The sequence below is a fragment of the Erigeron canadensis genome, chromosome 9 (assembly GCF_010389155.1).
Source record: "Erigeron canadensis isolate Cc75 chromosome 9, C_canadensis_v1, whole genome shotgun sequence".
Taxonomy (NCBI): domain Eukaryota; kingdom Viridiplantae; phylum Streptophyta; class Magnoliopsida; order Asterales; family Asteraceae; genus Erigeron; species Erigeron canadensis.
In genome coordinates this window covers 10,190,330-10,208,112 of record NC_057769.1, presented here as the reverse complement: position 1 = coordinate 10,208,112, position 17,783 = coordinate 10,190,330, and the positions used below count along the sequence as shown (strand labels likewise).

General features: G+C 33.5%; 1 protein-coding gene across 2 annotated transcripts; it reads right to left on the bottom strand.

Moving 5' to 3' along the window:
- Positions 1–619: 619 nt before the first annotated feature.
- On the bottom strand, positions 620–8,304 carry LOC122582779 (probable serine/threonine-protein kinase WNK5). 2 transcript variants are annotated; one of them, XM_043755214.1, is made up of 7 exons: positions 7,616–8,304; positions 3,316–3,581; positions 2,846–3,069; positions 2,323–2,480; positions 1,883–2,204; positions 1,382–1,762; positions 620–1,181 (listed from the first exon to the last, which is right to left on the bottom strand). In XM_043755214.1, exons 1-7 carry the CDS (start codon positions 7,703–7,705, stop codon positions 799–801), a joined length of 1,824 nt encoding a protein of 607 aa, XP_043611149.1. In that variant the 5' UTR covers positions 7,706–8,304; the 3' UTR covers positions 620–798. The 2 variants fall into 2 exon arrangements, with proteins under 2 accessions (XP_043611149.1, XP_043611150.1); XM_043755215.1 differs by having other exon boundaries at positions 2,876–3,069.
- Between the last annotated feature and the right edge of the window lie 9,479 nt (positions 8,305–17,783).

The window sequence follows — 17,783 nt, the reverse complement described above, 5'->3', positions numbered from 1 at the left end:
ATTTTTTAAATCTTAAAACTGTCTGTAATTAGTGAACAAATAGTGTTTCACCTCAAACTACATGAGTAAACAGAGCGAGTGTTTTGACGCCAATTCACTGCCCAACCTACATGACCTGCCCATGTTACTGCCTATTCCACCTGTTTGTTTTTCTTCGAATTATACACTTCTACAATAGGAGTAGATCAATCTCAAAGAATCTTTATCTACAGCAGAATATAAGAAAGGGGGGGCACAAGCCCACTTTCCTGGTCGACACTCTTTCCCCAAAGTATTCAATCTGTAAATGCTACTCTTGCTGGTCTGAAATGCTCTGTAAATATTCTCTTCATCCACGGTAGTAATATAATTGTTTACATCTTCACCTCCCCAATATCCTGCTCATGGTGCGATTGGGTAACATTGAGTTGAGCTGAGCTATGCCAAGCTGGGAAAACATCATAAGTTTCAATAGATTGTAAAAGAAGTTGCATCAGCTGTGTTGGTTCGCAGAATCGCAGACACTCCCATGCTCTTAGTTAAGCAAAAAAAAAGGTGACATTACAAAAAAAATCAAGGGTTTCAGCATCATGATCATAGTATCTTAATTAAGTTTCTTATATTACATATGTAACACACATTTCAAACCATTTTTATGCATTGGTTATTAAATTACAAACCATACATTACAAATATCACACTAATTAATCAAACTCACAACTCTCAACATTCAAATCTTCATATGTATGTACAATAGTAGTAGTAGTACATTTGATGACATAAAAGTCATCGTTTATAAAAGCCTTTGCCTGTTACAGCTCACCAAGTTGGCTCATGGTAGCCAATGTTCTCAATGGCAGCTACAGTCTTGAATAGACGACGCTTATGAATCTCCTCCACCAGAGACCGGTGTAGCAGTTGGCTGCGAATGTCAACTACCGATCCTCCCCTCTTTATGCTTGTGTGTCGGGTTGTGTCTGGCCCTACACTTTGCTTGTTGCATTGTGTGGTTACTCTGTCTTGACCACAAAACCGCGTAAAGTTCTTAGTCTTCTCAAAATGTTGTGGGTCGTGACTTATAAATGAACTCAAACGATATTCATCTTCATGGTCTAAGCAATAATTGAAGTCGGAGTAGTTATAAGAATTTAATGAGCTCTGAGAACTTGCATCATCGTCATCATCCTTGTTTATATCATGACCTACATGATAGAGTTCAGATAGTTAAACATTGCCTATGTATGAAAGAGTATCGACATCTGCTGGACTGCATAATGGAGCCCAATTAATTTTAGCCAATCTTTAAATTACAACTAAATGTCTAAATCTCTTCAACTTTTAGCAGAAGGATTAAAAGTGATACATCTTGGCTTTTAAGGATAAAACATGAACTAGAGTTTACCTTGTCTCCAGTCGACGCTTGAGGAGATCGTTATACTTTGTGGTTCGTCATCTGCTCTAGTGTTCGGTAAAAACAAGTTCCGGGGAGAAACTTGAGATGATGAATATGAGGAGGGAGAATGGAAAGGATGGGGAGTGTTATTTTCATCATCATCTTCATCATAGCAAAAACTATGAAACTTGAGGTTTTGTAGCGAATCCATGGCGAAGGATGACCCCTTTTTCCATGTTGGGATAAAATGCAAAATCTCGTTATCAATCATCTCAGCAATATCAAATGGTTCCCAATCGTTTATCTCCAATTCCTTCACCATTTCACTAGCAACATCATATGCCGTATCTGTATCAATATCGAAGGGGAAGTATATGTTCCTTACTTTACCTGCAAAATTTTAAATATTAACTAGTTACTACATTATTTAGTTACTATCTAGTTTGTAGAACAAAGTATTCAAGGATCCAATGTTCAATTTTTTTACTAACTCTGTACAATATTACGTACCATTTTTGTCAGAGATGTTTACTTTGAGGATGATTGAGTCATCTTCTGAATTCATGGTGCTGGTGATTGTCATATCAGTATGCTTTACTACATTGTGAACTAATGAAGAAGGCACCTTTTCAGGAATCCTCATAAGCGAAGTAGGAGCTTGGGGCGGTATTTTTGTGATGGGCATTACTTTATCATTTTCTTCAATAAGGAAGAAGGGATCCATCAAGAGCTCTCTAGCTGATGGCCTACTTGATGCATTTTCAAGGCATTTTCCAACAAATCGTTGAGCTTCAGCACATTCAATCTTATCGAATGCTTTTGGCAACTTTCCCTGTCAGTTTCATTGATGACATAACTATTGTGACTTCATGTCTCCCCAAAATGAGCTCAAAGAGAATACAAGTAAAAAGATGAATGAATATGAAAAAAAGCGTCCAAATTAAACATACCGAAGTGACTTTCTTGTAAATTTGAGCTGGATTGGAGCATTCACCGTATGGATATTCAGAGGTAAGCATTTCCAGGACACACATTCCAAAAGAGTAAATGTCCACAAGCTCATTGTAATCTTCTTCGTACATTTCTGGTGCCATAAATTCAGGTGTGCCTGTTTCATGTAGTATTGTAAAGCTCAGTTTATTTCTAAGGAAGAAAAAAGTTGAAGAAACCGTCTGTCCCATTTTAAAATTTTCTGGTTTGACTTTTCAAAGTCTTTTTGTTTTAGGTTTGACCGTACATATCTTGATTTGTATTATATAATAGTTGATGAAAGTTATACCAAGAAAAAGCACATTTTAAACCTAATCCATTCATATATTTTATATCAAGGGTTATATAACACAAACAATATTTACGGTCAAAGTTGAAAGAGAAAGACTCGAAAAGTCAAATGGGACAATTAAAATGGGACGAAGGAAAATATATAGCAATAATATGGTACGTGAAGAGTGGTAAAGCTTAAAGAATCATTGCCTATGACACTATGTGCATTCTGTGACTCACAAAGAGTGGCAGCTAACCCAAGATCACCGATCTTTACTTGGCCAAGATGACCATTTATGAAGATGTTATCACACTTTAGATCTCGATGGATGACCGGAGGGTTGTGGCTGTGTAAATATTCTAGGCCTTCCAAGATCTGGCGTGCCCAATCTTTAACCGCCCTTATGTGAACTCGCTTGTACTTCTGTCTATACCTACATACATAAAGTCTAGATAATATGACCAAACTGCATTGATGATGAAACAAGTATAAAAAGAACAAAAAGCTACTGCACATATGTCATCTATATAAATATGTTTGATAATAATCTTAAGCGCAATTTAGGAGGTTGTTAGAGTTTGAACATATATGGTTAACTTATTTAACTCATATGTCTTTAGTTTTTAGCAATGAGGAGACTTGTTGATATAAGTGTGATCATAAAGAAGAAGGTGATTACTCTCTTAGGCTGCCAGCGGTGAACATTTCTGTAATGAAGTTAAACGTCTTCCGTTCTGCATCAATCCAAGTTGTGTAAAATCGCATTATGGAAGTGTGATTGAGGTTCTTGAGGAGATGGACCTCGGAATATAAGCGTTGAAGTTCTTCTGGTGACCGGAATATGTCATTGAGTCTCACCTGATTCCATGCCACTTCAATTCCTAACACCTCATCAAATGCCTTGTAAACTGTTTTTGATGCTCCTTTTCCCAGAATTTCCTTGAACTAATAAATCCAACATCAAGTTTGGCATATCATATGAAAATATAGTAATTGTTCACTATGGACCATCAAGGTGAGTTACTAGTTAAGGGTCATACTTCCTTATAATTTATAACAGTTCTCAATGTTTGAAACTTTTCTAAGTAAACATCTTGGAAGTAAATAGCCGGAAATGGTCATTAGGATATCTTTGTAATTAGGTTATACGCATGTATCTGAGTCAAAAAGACTTGTTATTCGATAAGTTGGACGAGAAAAGTCGCCCCCATTTACCCGTTTGTTGGCCATTGATATCAAATAATTTGATTCAAATTTGCCTATATTGTTGCATATATATGATTATAAAGTTTGACATCATGATTATAGCGCCTTCTATGTCAAAGTTAGGATAAAAAATTGTGTAATAATTTATATAAAAAGAAAACTAATTATCATAAACCAATTGTAATTCATTACGGAAAGATGGGAAGGTAGCAAACTAGCAATTTAAGTAAAACAAAAAGTATGTTCATTGTCAATTTGTCATACATAAATTTGCATATTAATTAGAGTGTTTTAAGTATCCAACGTACTATTTTCATTTCTTCTTCATCTTCCATATATTATATTATATTATATTATATTATATTATATTATATTATATTATATTATATTATATTATATTATATTATATTATATTATATTATACTCGTGTTATATTATCTGTCATGTTAGTTGAAAGAAAAATAATGTAGCATATGTTGTTATATATTCACAAAGTTAACGTGGCTAAAACCTCTTTATTTAAGTAGTTTTTTGTGCATAATATGTCCTTTTTTTACCAACTTAATTATTTTCATATTTAGCCAACTGCTTGGTCAATGAAAACAAAGTCAAACCCATAATATACAGACTTGGCAACCCTTGGCCTCAAAATGAATGTGGCTCAAAATAATCAATGTCATATATTTAAAAAAATATGAGGAGGTCACCCGCATAATGCGACGGGTGATGCCGGTATTAGTGACCTAACGATCATGTGTCTATTAATTTAAAAGTAATTGATTTAATAGGGATAATTTAAAATTAATTAATTTATTAAGAATATTATATGTATATTAGATGAAGATATTTAAATTAGTTAATAGAAAAGAAAGGTAATTTAGGTATTTTAAAGCCTAAAAGTTTAAAGATGAGAAAAGAATGCTTTGTTTTATAGGGGTATATAGATCCGTAAAATTTTTTCTAGGCATACATGATACATGGCTAATGTCATGTAACAGTGAAGGCCAATATCTTGCTTTTGTGATCGATATAAAGTTCAACTCGAAAATTATTATAATGCATTATTGTCAATAGTACACGTAACTAAAATATTGGTCAACTCTCTTTACTGACATGTGCAAAACTATATTTTAATTAGATTTATAGAAAAAAAATATTTAATACATTAAATCAAATATCATAATTTTAATCTAATAAATAATATTTATTAGTTTTATGTGTTTATCTTTACTCGATTGCATACGAACAAAATACGAGTACAAAGGCAAGGTAAAAATAAGAATTCTAGACTCCATTATAATATGTTATTGAAAAGTTAAAAGAAATAGTTTAGAAACAACCGATTGGTTGAGCACTAGCTTTATATGCTGGAGATCTCGAGTTTGAGACATGAGAATGACATTTTAAGAAACTTTACAAATAAAGTCCTCAACTGAATTAGGTTTTAGTCTTGCAGATTGTGCAGAGTTTTATCCCAATTAAATGTCATGTCTTCGGGCGGTTAGTTGGGAGTTTCTCTTCTTACTAGGTATTGAAGGTGAAGGGTCTCTCTAGCGTGAATCCGGTTAAAATAATATAAGCTAAATCCCTCGTTGCGAGCAAATGATCCACAACTTTCAAAAAATAAAATGACTAATTTACCCTTAATAAACCCTCCTTTTTTACTACTCATAAAAATTGCATAATTGCTCTTAATGAACTAATTTTATACCTTAAACCATGATCTTTTAAAAATATCTCTATTACCATATTTACATAAATCTACACCATTCGACGCTACTACCACTGTTACCGTCATCACTGGCATTCGCCGCCACCATCAGACCGTTGTCACTGGCACCATCGACGCATTGCATAGATACAGTGTTAGTTATTACTTATTTTTATTAATTTAGACACTTTGTCCACTTAATATATAGTTATTTTGAAAAGGGAAATGATTTTCGTATGACATATGTTTATAAATATACCATACAATACAGCTTTCAAAACATACTTTACAAGCCATTAAGACATATGTATTATATATTTTTCAATATCTATGATACAAATATAACTTTCCTTATGAAAACCCATCAGATACCAGAAGGCCGTTATACGTAAATGCATCCAAAAACTGAAAGAGATACTTTCATTTATTAATCTAAGAAAAACATATAGGTGCTAAGAAAACAAAAAAGTATGATTCATTTATTAATTTGGCGTTTGTTATAAATTAATTAATTTATATGTTGTCTCCATAAGGTATGATTAATATTATTATTTTAAATATATATATTTGGTAGTTAATTCTTTTTTATTCTATATCTACTCGTCTAATTTTGTACTTGAATGCTCATATTCCAAAAAAGAAGGTGTGGTTCATAACTTATTATGTCTACAACTCTATATGGTAAGCAATATCTTTATGACAAAATGTACATGATACAATCGAGTCTAAAATTAATCATTTCGATTTAGACATAAATATAAATATAAATATAGACTTTCCTTATTTTGGTTATTATTTTTTTTAAAACCAGAAGAACTCTCAAATTATATAATGAATCACATGTTTTTTTTGTTCATTCACATGTGAAATGATATAAAAAAGTATGTTGTAAAATAAACTTTTTTAAAAAAAACTTTAAAATACCCTTTTGTGAACTTGTGAATAAATATGTTAATGTTTTCGTTCACATGTGATCAAACCGGTATATATAAGGTTTTGAAAAAAATTATCTTCTGCAACATATATTTTTATAGCGTTTCACATGTAAATCAACAAAAAACATATGATCTAATACATAATTTAAGAGTTCTCAAAATTTTTACAAAAAAATGAGTTCTTAAAATAAGGGTCTCCTATATGGCTATATATCGTTCTATACTATATTAATAAACTACCCTCACTTTTCAACTTTCTACTTTTAAAATACCCAAAATATCCTTAATTTTTAACACATTTTTAACTCACACAATAAATCTATCAAATATATCCATTAAATATTTTACACCCATATTTATCCAAAGTATCTATCTCATTTATTAATTAATTTAAATATTTCCACCTAATATCTCTATAGTATTCTGAATAAAGTTTTTTTTACAAAAGATACATTTCTTAAACATAAAATAACTACACTACCATTTAAGTCAATTACTTTTAGATTAATAACCACATCGTTACAACAACCGCCGCTAGCACTACCCGTTGCCGCCTCCGCAGTGCGCGGGTACCTATCTCGTATATATATATATATACACTATATTATAAAGCAAAAAAGTCACTAGATTTTCAACACTGAACTTAAATTTTTAATATTGATTTTAAGTACTTCATCAAAATGTCCCTTCTATCGATTTTATCTTTACCTAAAATAACTATAATACATTTTTTCTCTTTTCAAACCTCAACCAATCATTTTTTTTTTCTCTTTCCTCCTTAAATCATTTACTCTTCCAGTTCATTTAAAATCTTTTATCTCAATCGATAAATTATAAAAAATTATATGGGTGTTCTTAATATTTCATGCTCTTTCATTAGATATGTCATTCGATATACTTTCGACGAATTTATAAATCTGAGGCGGAGTCCGTAAGGCTAAGACATTTGACTATCATACTCTATGACATATCAACTCCTATGACCTAGCTATCACCCCCACCATTTCACCGTCACAACGCACGGGTACTTACTCTCGTGTGTGTGTATATATATATATATATATAGGGTCAAATACCTAAAAGTTTCTACAAAATAGTAAACCAATTCAAAGTATAATGAAACTTACCCGTCCATATCGGCCTGATGGATCCGTTTCAGCATAACCAAGTTGCGATTTTGCTCCACGAATGGAATCATTATGTCTAGATTTGTTCATGGTATCTTATGAATGCTTTATGAAGGGCTAATTGCTTTATATATAATGAAGGTGGTTTAAAGTACTATACGTAACCTTGGTCTACAAACTATATCTTAACATGTAAAAACGAAATAATAAAAATACTTGCAATAAACAAAAAAAAAGAAAAAAAAAAACAAGTAAAAGAGCGATGATGATTAAATGCTAGATGATCGGAGGTCTTCCCTCATGATTTTCATATGGAAAAATACCGAAAACAAGCCACGAAAGCATAGAGTAATCGATCCTAAGCATTATCCAAGCCATCACAGCTACGTTGGTACTTGAAACGTGTCCTTTTGAAGCCATTAAATCTGGAATTAATATTAAGCAAAGATAACAAAACGAAAAAGGGCGAAAAAATAAAAGAAATAACTGGTTCTATATGATCGATATATCAGCGATAAAGAAACTATTAAATATTTAAAAGCAGATAATATCGCAAGAAACTTGACCCCTAAATTTAAAAAATCTGTGACCGCGTTTTGGTAATTCCATTTGTGATCGTTGTGTAAAAAAGAAAAAGATTCAAAGTATTAAAATCTTGTAGAAGGAGGAGGATTTTTGGAAGGAAAAAGATGTTAAAGAGAGACAGAGAAAAAACAACTTTTGAGATGGTGGAAACAATATGAGTTGGTAGGTTGTATTTTTGTAGCGAATTCATATACTAACAGATGGTGGCCGTTGGAAGAGAGTAGGAACAACCTAACGAAAGTGATATAAAATAATAAAGTAAAATTAATAATAGAGTTTGTTTATGCTAAAATAGGTTTTGTCAATATGATCTTTTTAATAGAAAATGTTACATACAAATGGCAGAAGTTTTTGCCCCTTCTAATAGGACTCTAATTATTATGAGGTAATGTTACTCTCTGTTTCGATAGTAATAAGATACCCATCTATCATTTTTACTTTCTTTTATCCAATTCAGGCTATCCAATCATAATAAGATACTTTTATTCATATATATAACGGTCTTTTTTCTTTTTTAACGTTATATGGTCTAATTATGTAACAATCGTGATTCTTGACTCTTTGGTCATATGTACAATTTAACTAATTATCGAGTTGACCAATATAGTTCAAATGCAATTTGGGGTTCATTTAAGTGAAATGTGTACATATAGATCAATTTGTCGTGCAATTTGGGACTTGTGTGTTAGTCGAGATCATTAGTCGTGCTAATCGATGCTTACAATTTGAAAACAATTAAGTTAATAACTAAATGTAAATGACTTTTGTAAATTAAGGTAGAACTTGACCGAATAAGCGAAACATTAAGTTAAATTATGTTTGTGGGTTCGTTTGGCTTTTAAAGGGTTAACATTTAGCTATTGGGCGAATTTAGCAGAGCGGGAGCTTACCCTTTTGGAATCTAGGCCGGCCCCCTTCCAACTCCTCCTCACACCCACCCATTCATTCTCCCTTTATCTTTTCTTCCTTCCTTTCTTCTTACAAGAACAAAACACACACACACACAAATGTCTTTCTCTCTCTCTAAGATTCTTACACCAAGATTATGGTTTCAAATTGGATTAGTGCTAGAAACATCATCTATTACATCTCCTTTGCATCATATCAAGATTTGGGTCATCAAAAAGTGCAAGAATCCTCCATTTGGGTCAATTTTCGGGTTTGAACAATTGTGGTGATTTTGGTAAGTTAGGTTCCTCCCAAATCGATTATTTTACGATTGTAAACTTGTTTCTAGTTAAACTTAAGAACCCTTGAGTCACAAATCGGGTCAAAAGTCGTTTAATTCGAAATTAGGGTTTTGGATTGATTTTGATGGATTTGATGTTTTGAGACAAAATTATGAAGTGGGTTATGATGAAACATGGTTGGTTATGTTCAAAGTGTGTCTTGGAACTTCCTTAATCGATTACAAGGTCAAGAATTAAGTTTTGGGTTGAAAAATAGGGTTTATGCCTGTCTGGAGAGCACGACCTCTGAGAGGCTGAGCACGGCCTTTGCTCTGCACAATAGTCGTGCTCCACTGCCCTCTTCGACTACTTTTTCGGTTCTCGTTTCGTGTTACATTCAATCAACTTGTAACTTTTAGGGAAGTCTGATATCATCAAATAAAGGTCATATAACTTGTTGAAACACGAATTTAAACATTTTGATTTCCATGTCGAATTTTGGTGCTAAGTGACCGTATTTAACCAAAACTTTTCAATCATTGTTTAAACGTTCTTGAAATCACTTCTAAAGTACCTTTGGGGATTGTGACATAGTATAGAAAGTTCGACCTTATTGTTGGAATGCATTTGTGATGTTGTAAAGTAGGTTGTGATCGTTGTTGAAGTTTTGGTTGTGGACATTTGACGACCGTTGGACATTCATAGCTTGATCTTAACTTGTTATTGCTCGTCACAGGTGAGTTTCGTAGCTCCCTACTCAATTGAGATTTTGAAAAGTGTACAACTTTTGTGTGTTGACTTGTTTGAGTGTGCAATTATATGTTTGCTTTGATTTATGACATAGTTCAATTGTGCATACGCTTGATTTCTTGATCGATGATATGACTTGATTGTGCATATGTTTGAGTGTCTTGGGTGATGACAATATGAAGGACAAGAGGACAATATAGGGACAATGTGTGTAATGCGTGAAAACATAGGACTTGTTAGAATAATTGTTGTTATCATTATTACTTGTTCTTGCTTACTATGCGTACTCTAAATATCTTGAGGTAGTTCATCATGTGAATACAAGTGTGAGGGCCATTAATGTACATGGTTGTTATGGAGACATTGATGGATTTATGGATTGACATGTTGTGTAATGGTTTTGTAGATGTGCAATTATGTGATTTGATGTATGGTTATTGTATATGTATGTTGAGTTGTCATAGGTTAGTTGTGTATATATGGAGGACAGTAATGCCTTTGAAAGGTTGGAGATGTGGTGGGAAGGCTACGAGTGACCCTATATATAAGCATCAAAGATCTTTCAAAACTAGTATCGTACAAAGTATATACACATGGTGTTATTGGTTATGTGAGTACAATGAGGTGCATGATGTGCAATTGGGTACAATGAGGTGCATGATGTGCAATTGGGTACAATGAGGTACATTACGTGCAATTGAGTTCAATGAGGTACATTACCTGCAATTGAGTACAATGAGGGACATTATGTGTAAATGAGTACAATGAGGTACATTACTTGCAAATGAGTACAATGAGGTACATTACGTGCAATTGAGTACAATGAGGTACATTACGTGCAATTGAGTATAATGGGGTACATAACGTGCTATTAAGTACATTGGGTACAAGTGTGCAAACTTAGATCATGCTTGAAGTTAATTATGTATTGGTTGACATCGGTACGTGTTCTTGTTCATTCTTTCCTACGAACTCACCAACCTAGTGTTGACCTTGTTTAGTACCATTTTCAGGTAAATCTCAAGAATCCAAGAAGTGATGGTAGATTGATGCTTGCACTAGTACTTGGGCTTGGACTTGGACTTACATGGATCCAGGATTCATTCGCTTTATTTTATGCATTTTTGTACTTGATTTTGTTGTTGGATTCACCGAATCCTCTCTTTTTATTCATATAGTTCATGTTCTAAGATAACTCCATGCATCGCTATATCTTTTTGGTAATATTTCGAGCCTATCTCGGGTGTTACAAATTATCATATCTTTGTGAACATTTCCAATCATTATGCATATAACTCATCAAGAATTTCAAGTTGCTCGTATTTCACTCAGATCAAGGAAAAACTTTTACTTCATCATATAATTATTAAGAAGAAGTAAGATCTTTTGACATTGTTGAGTTTATTGTTGATCTTGTTAAGAGTAAAAAGTTGGATATAAACATCATTAGGCATTTTTGTAGTCTAGTGAGGTTTCAAATATGAAACATTTCCTGAGAAATTAAGACATATAATCAATAGGCCACCTTGATGGTGGTTTACTGGCTTACCAGTGCTTTTATAGATCAGTGTGACACATCCGGCTACACTCTTTTAAGAACAATAATATGCTTAAATTGATCTTTACATCAGATATCTTGGTGTTTAGTGTCTTGTCAATAGTGTGAGGTACACCCCACTTTAAATTTAGCGTGTTAAATAGTGACCTCATGTTCTTCATGCTTACCAACATTATTCTTTTCGGTTAATAGTTAATGGCTCATTAATAAAACACAATTTTATTAATTTTTTCATACATCACACAACACAACTAAACAATTATTCCAAACATCACACAATATAACTACACAATTATTCAAAACATCACAAAATACAATCAAACGATTATTCCAAACATTATAACTATTTTTAAACTTCGGATTGCTTCGTACCAATTCCCACTCCTCCACGTGATGAAAACTGTTTCGAGATACCTTCATGTACTCGACCAAAGTCCTTTCAACCATTGCACCATGTTCATCGTCGTGACGTTGGTTCAAATGGTTGAACATCATATTGAATACGTGAATGTTTGTGTGCATGTGATGCCATTTAGCGGGCACCGCATCTGAATTTCGATATGTCGATGGTTGGTTTTCATAAGTGAGGAAAAGATGAGTCACTTTGGACCAAAATGTACGTTCCCTTTGGTAGTTACTGCACAACGGGTTGTCTGACACCTCGACCCAAGCTCGTGCCAAACTTATTTTTTCGGACCAAGTCCAAGCCATTTGAATTTCAAGCAAAAATGATAGAAGAATTTGTAAAATATAGAGAGGAATTTAGTAGAAGATGTTTTTAGTTTGTAGAAAATGAATTGGCTTTGGGTATGTATATATATAAGTCAAGATTTTTTTTTTAAAAAAGTTGAAAATATGGTCAAAATAGCCGTTTAACGGCTAGATTTTGGTTGGAATTCCAAATCAGAGGGGCGATGAATATGTGCCGGGAGGGAAGTTTTTTGGCTAATGCCGCCCTCTGGCGCGGTGTACTGGCAGATGTAGGGCGGCGAAGGGTGAAAGTCCCCCCACTCCAAATAGTCTTAAATGTTTATGTCGATTTGGTTGTCAACATTCTACTGGTAAATTTCAAGTGACATTTAATTCTTTTAACTCGTCTTTTTTGTTCTCTGGGCATTTGGTGGTAGAGAAAATGTATAAGATAGTTTTATACAATTTGCCATTAGCACAAGCATTTTTACCTTCGGTCTCACTTTCTTTACTTGTCAAAAATTTGTGAGATTTAAGATCTTGACGGTCAGTTCAAGGGTCCATTTGTGAAAATTACTCGTAGTACGTACTGTACTTGTTAACTTTAGTCTAATTAACTTTAGCTCGATTTAATTTTAAATTAGTTTTAAACGGAGTACAATTTTTGTCATTTATCTTTGTAAAACTTAAATATAGCTTTATTTATTTATTGTTTTCTTAAATCGATGTCTTTAATGTGTTCTTAGTCTAATTTGACGTATATGTTTAGTTGAACTTTATACGTTTCTTTTTTCATCATCATTTATTGAAACTTCTAGTTGATTTAAACTTTTTAATTATCAATAACTTGATGTTTTATACGAAACTTATTAAATACCATTCGACTTCTATGTAGAAATTATTGTTAATATACAACTTAAATAATATAAGAAAAAACTATGATTTGGATCAAGTAATTAACAATTTTGTTTTTAAAGAGAGATTTATGACTTATGAGTTTCATTCTTACTAATTTTGTAAAACGGAAGCTAATTTTATAATTTAGATAGAACCAAAAACCTTCTTTCTACTTTAATTTAAACTAGTTCATGTGCTCGGGCATTGCCCCAGGAAACATAATAATATGTAAAATTAGCAATACTTATAAGTTGGGCGATACATACATAACAATAAACATACATTACAAAAATGTAACATCATAAAGGTAAAAAAGAAAATGTACAATATAAAGTATTAAAAGTGTTGTAAAAGACTATTATAAGTAAGTCATTAACAATACATCAATATTTCGAAAGCTGTACCATACGTTAAACTGACTGTCATGTCGATTAATAGTTTAGACGCGTTGAAAACTAAATACGTAATGACGAAGTTAAAATAAAAGGACTATGTAATAAGTCGATGTAATCACAAATTGTTCACACCTTTAAAATAATCCATAGTTAATTTAATACTCAAATAAAATGGAATACGTAGTTAAAAGAAGATGCCAAGAGTACTTGTATTCAGAATTGTGTGTTGTACGTAAAAGTAAAACTCCCACACATTAGGCTATCTCCAATGGGGTGCTCTTTGGCGCCTTTATGTGTCATTGGATATCCTTTGCCGTTGAAGTTTGTCCAAAACTAAAGATTTTTTGAATGATGCCCTTACCTAAGGACATGCCCGTACTTATCCAGTTATCCTTAACTAATATATATTTTTGTTTATAGTGGAGGTAAAAGGATATGTAAGGATGTTTGTATGGTTGGAGATAAAATTATAAGATTTGAAAGATTTGTAAGGATGTATAAGGATTTGTAAGAATATGATGTGGCAACTCAAAACATCCTTAACTTTGGAGATAGCCTTATCTAACATTCCCACGTGTCTTTTTTTTTCCTTTTGACATCAAACCAAAAATAGTACTCGTATAGAAAAAGAAATAAAAGTGGGCCCAAGCAAAAAATAAAACAAAAAGTCTTGTCGTGAGAAAAAAAGACAATAAAAAAATGTTAGTTGTGAGTGTGCACGCCAATTTTTACCTTTAGTTTTAGTATATAAACTAATGTATAAATATTTACTTTTAACTTCCTTTATACACCAAAAACACAAAGAAAATGATAAAAAAAAAAATTTAAACATTAACCTAATAATCCTCTAAGATGCCTCAAAATTTGACACGAGAAAACACTTAGGGTGGGGGGAGGGCTTCCCCACTCCTCCCCTCCCCTCCCTGATTTTTCTTCTCCTCCCCTCCCCGATTACTAGGAGCACTTCACCACCTCTCCCCTCCCCTCCCCACCCTTTTCTATTTAATTTAATTTTTATTTATTTTTAAAACTAAAACATTTTATTTAATAAATTAAAACTAATACAAATATTAAATATAAAACAAACAACAAAATAAAACATCAAAGTACAATATTAAACGAAACGACAACACAATACATAAACTAGCGATCGATGCCCGGGATGAATGTGCGATGAATATGGTCAATGAGATCCATCTTAAGATCCTCGTGAACGTTTGGGTTCTGTATCTCAAACAGTCGTTCATCCGATGGCTGTGGCGCAACAGGGGGATCTGGAATGTAATCAGGACTTATAGCGTGGTCCTCGTCTTTTAAAATCATGTTGTGAAGAATACAACACGCATACATAATCTTACGGATGGGGGTTTCTTTCATTTGTCTTGCCGGTTCTCTAAGTATTTTCCATTTTTTTTATTATAATACCAAAAGCTTGCTCCACATCCTTCCTTGCAGCCTCCTATGCCTTAGCAAATCGAATCCTTTTCTCACCGGTTGGATGGGAAATCGTTTTCACAAACATCGCATATCTTGGGTAGATCCCATCCACGAGAAAATAACGGGTACTGATATTCGGTTCCATTTACAGTGAATGGAACCAACGGTGCTGTGCCGTCTTCAAAAGGATTGAACAAAGGAGATTGGTTCAACACATTAATGTCGTTGTTTGAACCGGCAACACCAAAGTATGCGTGCCAAATCCAACAATCCTGTGATGCAACTGCTTCAAGCGATATCGTCGGCCCGTGATGGTCACCTCGCGTGTATTGGCCACGCCAAGCTACTGGACAATTATCCCAACCCCAGTGTGTACAATCAAGACTCCCTATAAACACATTTATTAGACTGAAAATATTAAGTAAGCTACGTAATATATATATATACATTATTAACTAAACTACGTAATATATATATATATACACACACATTATTAACTAAACTACGTAATATATATATATACATTATTAACTAAACTACGTAAAATATATATACATATATACATTAAGTAAATATATATTAAGTAAAGATATACCTAACATGCCGGGGAAACCATGATAAGACGCATGATGATCAAGAATGTGTTGCGTATCAGTACGCGTTGGCCTACGCAAATATCCATGCCGATACAACTTAATGACTCCATCACAAAAAGCATTAAGGGTGTCACGTGACGATCTTTCCGACATATTTAGGTAATCATCTAAACTGTCGGGATTACTACCGTATCCTAACTGGCGAACTGCAGATGTGTGATGTGCGAAATCTAGCTTTAAATTTATAACACGATTTACCGAATAATACTGATAACTACACACTCACAGGCAGTGTACCTGATCGTATGCAGTATAGTGAAAAACTGGTAAGCCGAGATCGTTCGCAAGGACTTAAACAAGCATTTGTAAAAACGTTTAATGATTCAAGTAAAATGGGGGGTTTGGTGGCCGAATTGCCACGATGCAAGTAGTTAGTTGAAAATTAGTAATCCCAAAGGATTAATCGAAAAAGAGATTGTAGTTTAAAACAAGAATTTAAAAGTCACCCATCTTGATTTCGCTCAACATAATGTTAGGATTGCACATTTGATGAAGTTCAAATTCAATTTAGTGATTTAATGACCGAGACTCAAATTAATCGTTAACCCCGTACCCGTCAAGTTAACTACTTATTCAACTCTCTTGTATAAACTAGTTTCGTTATTAAGACCGGTACCCCGAGACGCCTTTTTATAACTTCCCTAGTTAAACAATTGTTTTGGTCATTTCAGATAACAATTTTGCCTATCGATTGTACCCAACCGTCAACCCGTTAATTCTTATCAAATATTGACTACCCTCTACCGTACCCGTCATAGAACCAAATGCTTCTAGCTAAGCAATCAAAATAACTTTTACCCAAATCCTAGTCGTCACTAAAAAATGAGCACAAATTATCCACAATCAATAATTGAATAACAAAGAATTAATAGATCAAGTTCATGACAAAATGTTAAATCAAATCACTTGAATTAATAAATATTGTGCAATCCCTACATAATGTCTCACTCCATCAAGATGGATGAAAAAGTGATTAGCCACTCATATTGAAATACAAATAACAAATCAGAATGAAGGAATTCATCGTTACCGAGTACAAAGAATTGAACGGAAATAACGAGAATAATCCAATCGTAATATCGATCTTCAAAGATGAGAAATCTGATCAAAAGTCTCCTCAAAGGGTCTACAAAACGGCTGGAGAATGTAACATAGGGTTTTGGAATGAAAAACAAGCTATTTATATGTTTCCCAAAAATCATGTGCAGAATCGAACTTAAGCTGCTGCGCAGCTCCCTTTGACCGCAGTTGACTTCTTGACTTTTATTGACTTTGCTGGAAACCCACTAGACGAGCTGCTGCGCAGCTTCGCCCCCCTGTTTTACAGCTGCTGCGCAGCTTGGATCTTCTGTTTTATAGCTGCTGCGCAGCTTGTCTTGATTCCAGGTTTGACTTTTGTTGACTTTCACCAAACTTCATCCAAACGACCCGGAAATCATCCGTAAGCACTTATTTCACTCCAAGAATGTCGTTTTCTTCCGAAATACGCTCAAGTATCTGCTACTAACCTGAAACACTAACAAATACCATAAACGCAACAAATGTATACAAAACGACTCATTAAACATGCTAACTTAACTATATAAACCGTGGGAAATGGGTATAAAATACGACATATCAATGTGCATCTCTGTAAAGCCGAAAACCCCCATTTACCACGAGCGTCGATCTTCCTTTGAAAAAAACTAAAATTGTTTTCCAAATCTGAAGCTATCTTCACAAACAACCGTCTACTCATACGAAACCGTTGTCTAAAAAAAGTCTCATTAAATTTCGGTTCCTCGGCAAAATAATCTCGAAAAAGACGGTTGTGAGACTCACCACGATCGTCGCGTCTTGTATACGTTCTTGAAGAGGAGGCAGTATCACAGACATCTTGTTGAATCGCATAATGCGCCATTGTGAATAGATTAATATACCGTTCCGTCTCGTCGGATGAACTCGAGTCCGATTGGAAATTTGGGGGTGTTGGGCCGTGATTGTCAAGAAATAAAGGATTGTTGAAAAAAGGGTTCATGATTCCGAAAATAT